This window comes from Impatiens glandulifera, chromosome 1 (assembly GCF_907164915.1).
Source record: "Impatiens glandulifera chromosome 1, dImpGla2.1, whole genome shotgun sequence".
In the NCBI taxonomy this organism is placed as follows: domain Eukaryota; kingdom Viridiplantae; phylum Streptophyta; class Magnoliopsida; order Ericales; family Balsaminaceae; genus Impatiens; species Impatiens glandulifera.
This window is the reverse complement of record NC_061862.1, coordinates 68113822-68123081: the sequence shown is the minus strand read 5'-3', so window position 1 is coordinate 68123081 and position 9260 is coordinate 68113822. Positions and strand designations below refer to the sequence as shown.

The window sequence follows — 9260 nt, the reverse complement described above, 5'->3', positions numbered from 1 at the left end:
ACAACACTCCCGAGGATGTAGGTAGTTTGGTTGAACCTTGTTATATTTTGTGTTCTTTCTTTTATTTTCTTTATTGTTATAGTTTGCGTGGTTACTCGAATCAACAATTTGTATTAGAGCGTCATTGAGATTTAACCTAAACTAATTAGAGAGAAAGAGGTTGTATTTTACGTTCGGGTATCGATTCTTAAAACATATCGGTAACGGTGGTGGAGAAGAAAGGGTAAAGCTTTCTTGACTAGTCGAACCTTCTAGACGAAGACGAATTTCAGCAACGGTAACAAGAAGTAGGCATCTTCTTTGTTAGTCAGTGAAAAGTTAAAACATGGTTTTTAGTTTTCTCTTTGTTACTAGAAATAGATCACCAGAATCTGAAGGAAGAAATACTTTCAAATCTAATTTTTAAATCTGTAGAAAAATAGAGATATGAAGATATATTTAAAAAAAGATAGTAGCAGCAACTTACGGTAAGAGAGAGAAAATAAATCAGAAAGTTTAGGGCTTCCTTGATTTAGGTCATGCTTGTTTGTCAAAATAAGAATAGGATTATTTGATTCCAGATTTCAACAAATTCTTGAGGCTTTGTTTACCCTTGTTTTTAACTTGTTTAATTTGTATTGAAGTTAGTTGAGATGTCTTCTAGTATCCAATTTGAAGTTGGAAAGTTCAATGGAACAGATAATTTCAGTTTGTGGTAAACGAGAGTTAAAGATCTGTTGGCATAACAAGGAATATTGAAAGGCTTGTGTGCTAAAAAACCAACAGGATTGGAGGAGAAATATTGGGAAGAATTGTAACAATGGGCATCGGGGACCATACAACTTTGTTGGACATAAAATAATGTATCATGTGATGAATCTGCAATCACCAGTTGAGATATGAAAAAAATTTAGAATGTTCAGTTTATGTCCAGATCGTTAACGACCAAGTTGTATCTGAAGTAGAGGTTATATAGGTTGAAGATGCATAAGGGTTCAAATTTGGCTCAGCGTGTGAATATCTTCAATCATATAATCACATATCTGGTGAAGCTTGATGTGAATATTGATAATGAAGATGGAGCAATGATTCTTTTGTCATCACTACCATCTTTTTATTAGCACATGGTGACTACTCTGATATATGAGAAAAAATATCAAAGTTGAATAATTATTGCAGCATCGTTGACTCAAAACCAACGGAAGTAGAATGTAGGGGGAAATCTCAATCTGATAGTTTATATGTTACGGGAAATCAAAGTCGTAGAAGAAGGCAAGAAAAAGAGCATTCTAGAAGAGAAAAATCCAGATCCAAGTCAATGAGCAAAAAAAGGTTTTGTTGTTATAATGGTAGAGAGTCGGGACATACAAAAAGAAAATTTGTCTAAAAATGATCAATGATGTTGAATCTTTCAAGTCGGTGAACATTGTCTAGAAAGACGACTCAAAGTAGAATGATGGTGATGTACTTTCAATTACAAACAATCAATTCAAGGATGCATAGATTCTTAATTTAGGATGTTCTCATCACATAACGCCTAACAAAGAGTGGTTCAGTTCATAAATTAGGTAATTTTGGTTTTATTCACTTTGATAACAATAAATATTGTATTATTATTGGCATGGGTGAAATCAAATTAAGTATGATGGTACTGTTAGAACTCTTTGTAATGTTAGGCATATATCTGAAGTGGAGAAGAATCTGATCTCGTTAGGTACTTTACATGAAAATGGTATGCTCATAAAATAGATGAGGATTGAGAAACTATTAAAATTTATAAAGGTTCATTGATTATTATGAAGGAAAGCGAACCAAAGAGAATATCTACACATTGTTGGGGAGTACAATTATAGGTGAAGTCCATTTTGTTGAGTTAGATGATGATAGCACAAAATTATGGTATATGTGTCTTGAACATATGAGCGAGTGTGGAATGATTGAATCACATAAAAGATATTTGTTGAAAGGTGTTAAAAGTTATAAATTAGACTATTACAAATTATGTATTCTCATAAAACAGATAAAGTAGCTTTGTAGCTGGTAAGCACGATACAAAAGGAATTCTTGATTATGTGCATTTCGACGTATGAGGTCCTACAAGAGAATCGTTATTGGATGGAGCTTTATAATACGGACATTAATTGATGATTATTCTATAAAGGTCTGGATTTATTTTTTGAAACATAAATCTAAAGTCTTTGTCAAATTTAAACTATGGAAAGCGGATGTAGAGAACTAGACAAGTAGAAAAATCAAGTATCTGAGGTTTTATAATGGTACCGAGTACACAAATACACAGTTCTAAAATTTTTGTGAGGAGCATGGTACAAAGGTATTTTACAGTACGTAAGACACTACAACAAAATAGTGTGACGGAAATAATGAACAGATCCATTGTTGAGAATGTAAGGTGCTTAAAATTGAATGTGAGGCTTCCTAAAGGTTTTTAGGCAGAAGTTGTGAATATGACGGGTTACCTCATTAATAGATCACCACGGTCATCCTTGGGATGTAAAGTTATTGAAGAAGTATGGACATGTAATGCAATTAACTTTAATAATTTACAGACTTTTGGCTGTCTAGCTTATGTGCTTATACTAGGTGATGAAAGATTAAACTTGATCCAAATTTCAAGTAGTACATCTTTCTAGGTTATATGAAAGGTGTTAATGGATGCAAGTTTTGGGATTCAACTACAAGGAAAAATGTGATTAGTAGAGATGCGGTATTTGATAAGCAATCTATGTTGCAGCAAAATAAAGACAACATTGTGAAAAATTGCTTTATTTCAGATACAATACGGATGTATTCAAAAGAACCCTTGGTTGAATCTGATAGGGATGAGATGAAGTTAGAACAGCCTTCGGTGATATTTGATAGGGGTGAAAGTTCAAATTCAGCGTCTGAATATCGTGATACAAATGTTTTGCAAAACTATAGTCTAGTTAGATATAGACAAATTTGCACTACTATGAAGCCTCCTAGTAGATTTGGTTATGAAGACATGGTCTCGTTTGCACTACTTATCGTTGTTGATGATCCAGTAAACTCTTAGGAAGCTATTACAAGTTAGGTGAAAGATAAATGGATGGGTGCGATGGTTGAGGATGTGGAGTTTTGTAGAAGAAACAGACATGGGAGCTAGTTGAACTTCCCGAGTGTAAAAAGGTGATTGAATGTTAATGGGTCTATAAGAAGAAACCAACAATATCAGAAAAAGAAGGAGAAAAGTTCAAAGCTCGATTTGTTGCAAATGGATTTTCGTAACGGAAGGGGATATATTGTGATGAAATATTTTATTCGATTGTTAGACATACTTTAATCAGGGCAATACTTATTAGTTGGTTGTGATCTGCACTTATAGTAGATGTACGTTAAAACAGTTTTTTACATGATGATTTGGATGAGCAAATTTACATGAAGCAACCAAAAGGGTTCACTCAACCTGTACATGAACATCTGATGTGCATGTTACAGAAATTGTTGTATGGATTATAACTAGGTGTGGGAAAAATTACCGATATTATAGGTATATTGAAAATATTGTACCGTAATATATCGAAAATATCAATTTTAAGATATACCAAAAAAAGGTAAGGTATGTTACTTATACCGAAATTATTTGTACTATAAAAATATGAGATTTAAAAATTTTGGTATATCGAGATACCGAATTAGTATTTATAAATTAATATATATATACATATAATACTTATAGGTAGCGTTTGGTACGTGGTATAAATTATATAGGGTATAAGTTGTATAGAGGTATAAATAATATAGGATAGTATAAATTGTATAAGTTATTGATGTTTGGTATGAATTATAAGAAATGGTATAAGTTGTATATGGTTTATAATTTTGTGTTTGGTATATAGTATAAGAATATAGTATAAGTTGTATAGATATTAATTTAAAATTTTAATTATTATTATTATTTTATATTTAATTATATTATAAATAATAGTGTTTATTATTATAAATTATTGTACTATTATTTAATAATTAATGTAAATTTAATTAACATATAAAAAAATTAATTATAATATAAACGATAAATTATATTTATTTAATTTAAATATTATTAATAATATTAATAAAATAAAATTATTATTTATAATATAAGTAAATATATAAATTAATAATTAATAAAATTATCATTATAAAAATAAATAAATACTTTTTAATTAAAATATTAAACTATTTAAAATTTTATATTAAAAATAATTAAATATAATAATAATATTAAAATTAAATAAAATATATTTAATATATTATATAATAACAAGTTATATATAATATTAATAAAGATTATAATGAGAAATTAAAAAATAAATGATATAAAAAAAGTGTTAAACCTAGGGAGACTAGTTACAATTTTATACAAGGCATAAATTATATAGAGGTATAATTTATACCAATAGTAAAATCTTAACAAAACACCATATTAAAAAATTATGGGTATAGTTTATACTATACCAATAGTGTTTTACCTCCTTATACCTTTTACCAAACACATCCTAGTGGTATAATTTATACCAATAGTAAAATCCTAACAAAACACCATATTAAAACATTATTGGTATAGTTTATACTATACCAATAGTGTTTTACCTCCTTATACCTTTTACCAAACACATTCATAAGGAAATAAATAGATTTAATATTAATTTAATTATAGAAATGTAATTTTTAAAAATCAAATTAAAATATAATTGTACCGTAATATTATTCAATATATGTCATCTCTAGATGATAAGATTGAAAAAAGATTCAACCAAACGTTCAATCTCTTGAAGCGGTGGAAAGGAGTGAAACTAAGTACTCAAACCTTTCAATTATTGTCAATGATATTTTTGCGATATCAACATCAATAGTTGCTAATGAGTCTTTTTAGCTTGGGTACCCAAATTGATAGTTAATCTTTTTAGGAGCAACTTGAGTCTTAAAATGGTGATGACATTGGTATGCACAAATAATTGGCTCAAATGAGATAAATTCAACACAGAAAAAGATCCTAAATGTAATGAACTTTAATTGTTCAATGAAAATGAACAAATTAAAAAGAGTGATAAATTTTATTAATTAAGTCTAAATTAACTAATATTTATTATTATTATTACTATCTAGCATTAATTGTATTATCAATTAAAAAAAGGTAATTGTATATACAAATGCGATTGAAGACCGTTCTGAATCTCCCTCACTCGTATCCACTTTAGACTTAAAAACTATATTTATGTTTATTCTTGATAATTTCAATTTTATAACTAAATTTATTTTATAATATTTGCTAGTTTTAAAAAATATTGGATCTAAAAAAAAATTATGATAAATATCTTTAATTTATAATTTTGTGTAACATTTATGTATTAACTATATTAAATAAAAAAATGTTCAACTTATTGTATTTTTGTTAGGATCTAGGTAGCCGCTGGAGGACCGGGGGTTGGACCGGTTAGCGGTTCTCACTCGAAGGGTGGTGGTTAATCCGGTTAGAGATTAGCACCGGGGTTTCAATACTACACAACCTGTCACAAACTCTTGAACTAGGTTCAAGCGCGGAAGAGGTTTGCTTTCAGGTTGAAGCGGCACACGTTGTATAATAGACAGAGCCGGTTTCGGATGATGAAGATTTGAGAATTGATGGGTCAGTTTCGGTAACCTAGTGAGTCGGCTTGAGTAGAGTTAAGTCGGTTATAGCGATGCGGGTCGGTTAGATAATGGAACCGGCAGAGAGTAAATGACAAAGCAGATTTTATGGATGTTCGGAGATAAAACTCCTACGTCACCCCTTCCTCTCGAAGCCGCGAGAAGGATATTCACTAAGGAATACAAGTACAATCCGATCGAGACTTATTTCCTGCTCGATGACACTCTTACAATTTACGCCGAAATTGTAAGTCACACACTTTAACTTTTGCACTTAGGCTTTCTAGAACAACACAGTCTTATCACTTGTAGAATAAATGCTCTTAGAATTTCTCACTTGTCTCACTGTATATTTCTTGTCCCACATTTACTCTTCTTCAACTGCCCCTTTTATAGGTGAAATATGCCAACGGTCATATTTCACTACCTTGAATTTGATTGGCTGAGCAGGGATGCAGAGATTCAGTGATTCAGTGATTCAGTGATTTAGAGCCTGCGGACACCTTTTCAGACCTGACGGTCAACCTCAGACCTGGCAGTCTGTTCTTCTAGTGTGTAAGACAAACCTACTAGGTTTGTCTTTTACTCAGTGTAGGCACTGTCTTTTAGACAGTTGTCTGTACTTGGAAGATCTCCTTTCTGACTTATCCCGAAGTGGAAAGATCCTGTAGGACTGTCTTCTGCAGTCTGCAGACTTTCCTCAGACTTGTATGGATATAGAAGTATTCAGTCTGTTCCTTTGGTATCATTCTCAACAGATACCCGAATTGTCTTCTTGTACTGGTCGGTCATTTGACTTAACCGGATGGCTTCCGGTACGAGTGATGTAACCGGACTTCTTCCGGTTATTCCTTTGCCTTGTGGCCGGTCGGCTGTCTGATGTTTCCGGTTTTAAGCTTTGGCCGATCCTTTCTTTGTGCGGTCATGTTCCAAGTATTCTTGGTCGGTTTACTAGCTTGACCGGCTAGTTTTCTTAGCCGGTTCTTTTGTTTGTCCGGTCCGGTTCCTTGTTCCTGCATAGAAGGTTTATTTAAGTTAGGTTTATTTGAACCGGTCTAATTTTATCTAACAATTTCTCCCTTTTTGATTATTTTATTTAAAATTATCAAAATCATGTAAGTTTGCAAACGTAGGCCGGTTGTTTTGTTTGTCCGGATTTTTGAAACTAACTTAGGATAATTTTTCGAAAATTTTTGAGAAAAATTTTGGAACGGTCTTATCTTTTATCTTATCAATTTCTCCTTTTTTGATTATTTTATTTAAAATTATCAAAACCAAGTAGATATGCAAAAGAAGGCCGGTTTCAAAAATAGTTTTATATATATGATAAATAACCGAAAATAATATATAGAAATACTAAGACAAGTATAGGTAAAGAAAAGAGAGCCCCTATTCCGAGTCCGAGAAGTCATATATGTTCCACTTTTTCTTCACGGGTTGCGGTCGACTGGCCGGTTCGGAGACTCGTTGTCTTGTAGACCGGGGCTGCAGGTGTTCTTCATCCTCCTCTTCGACTTGAGTAGCCTGCTGCGGTATACTCTTAATGACCGTTTCAGTGACCTCATTGAGCAGGTCGGCTATTTGAACTTTCTTTGAAGGTTCCCTCTTTCGCTTTGTCGGAACTGAAACAGAAGAGGCCGCCTTTTTCTTTTTGTTGTCGTCTGCGAAGCCTTCTAGCCTCCGTCTTTCCCTTTCTAACCGCGTAGCATCCTTCGCAGCTTGAGCGGCTGCTTTCTTTGCAAGTCCCGGGAACTTGGCCTCTGCCCTTCGAATTCGCTCGGCTTCCTCTTCCTCTTCGGTAAGTTGCGATGGTCGCGGTGCCTCCTTCTCTTTTCTTGCTTCGGCGTCCAGCTCATCCTGAACCTTCTTAGCCGCTTGGGCATCAGCCTCTACAGCCGCGGCATCCGCATTTATCTTAGCATTCAGCAGTTCGGCAACTTGCGCGGAGAGCGTCTTAAGTTCGGCCTCGAGACCCTCATTTTTCTTCTCAAGATCGGAGACCCGTCCGAGTGTTGTGCCGACCAGGTCCCCAGCAACCTCCGTCAATCGTTGATCGGTCTCTCTTTCAAACCGGTCAAAGTTTTCTTGTAACTCGGAAGTCCTATCTTCTAGAATCACGGTTCGCTTAAGATGTTTGCTGCGCAGAACCGCTTCTTCCCGTTGATCATCGTCTATTTCTGAGAACCGGTCCTTTGTTCTTTCTAAAAGTTGCCATGTAGTGTTGGCGAACTTGAGTGCCGAGCAGACGGTTCTTTGGAATTTCTCCTTCAAAGGGAAAACCTCGGAGTCTTCAAACTCTTGAAAGCGGTTCTCAACCCATGCTTTTGTGAAACCCGGTTCGGAGACTTCCGGTTGTGTAAGTGGAGATTGCCCGGTGAGAGGAGGATCCGCCCTTTCATCGGATTCCTCTGTTGCCGAATTTGCCCTTAGAGGTGTTGGACAGTGATCTGGACTTGAATCAATCCGGGGAGCTGTATAGACCGGTATTTCCCTTTGACTGTGCATTGCCTCCAGCCGGTCAATTTCTTGAATAAGGTCTCCTTTGGCTTTTTCAAGCCTTTCCAACACCAGCGGTGTTAAGGTGTCTTCCGATCCCACCTCTTCGAACTTCGTCGAAATCTTCCGGATGCGTATGGTTAGCTTCCGTAGTTGTGCTCGTGGTTTTAAGAGGTAGGTTCGGTGTAATACCTCTTCAATGGTATCGGATTTTGTGAGATCCATGACCACGTCCTCCACTCTCTTCAGTCTTTGGAGGCATTCCACGTCTGTGTAGTCCGGTAGGATTTGCCTATACGGTTTGCCGAACCGGTGCTCGTGCCATTCCAGGTATAACTCCTCAATTATCTCGGCTCGCTTTTTAGTGCCCTTTAGGAGTTTCAAAGCTACCCTATCGGCCTCTGCTTCTTCGTCCTCCTCATTATCTTTGTCACCGCTTTCGTGACCGCCTTCGTTACCACCTTCTTCATCACCCTCTTCACCGCCCTCGGTGGTCTCAGGATTTGTGCCAGGACCGACATTATCGGGACTTTGGCCCGAATGCCCTTCTTCATTGGCCGATCTTTCGTCATCGGTCTTTCCTGAATCGGTTCTTTCGAAAGGGGAAGCCGACTCTTCCTCCTCCCTTGGCTGCGACGGTTCCGAGAAAATTACTTTCTTTTTTCCTTTACTTTCGGCCTTTTCTTTGGCTGGGGCCGCTTTCTTGCCGGTTGCCTTCTTTCGGCCACCTGTGGAACCGGGGGCCGGCTTCTTCCTTTCCAGGAATTGTTTGGACCGTATCAGGCTTCTTGAGGAGATGGTGACGCCGGGACCGATGTTGAGATTATGATGAAGGAAGATATTACCGAGAGGAACGACGTATCCCCAAGACCGGTTTGAGTCCGGTTTCACCATTTCCATCAAATTGTGGAACACTGCCTTCGCCTAGTTAACCTTTGTTCCTTCTATCAACCCGACCAGCATCCTGATTTTGTCTTTGGTTAGGCTGCTGTAGTTCCCTCCCCTTGCTAGAATCGCCCTTGCGAAGATATCACAAATAGGAATATACTCCGGTTTCAACGTTGATTTGCTATCGGATACTTTTATCGGCTCCTTAGTCGCCGAGAGTATCTGGCAAGCTGCCTCAAAAGTTT

The 9260-nt window shown here is 35.7% G+C and overlaps 1 protein-coding gene across 1 annotated transcript; it reads right to left on the bottom strand.

The window, feature by feature from the left end:
• Positions 1-7020: 7020 nt before the first annotated feature.
• Positions 7021-9021, bottom strand: LOC124931012 (uncharacterized abhydrolase domain-containing protein DDB_G0269086-like). Its single transcript, XM_047471398.1, has 2 exons — positions 7654-9021; positions 7021-7584 (listed from the first exon to the last, which is right to left on the bottom strand). Exons 1-2 carry the CDS (start codon positions 9019-9021, stop codon positions 7021-7023), a joined length of 1932 nt encoding a protein of 643 aa, XP_047327354.1.
• Between the last annotated feature and the right edge of the window lie 239 nt (positions 9022-9260).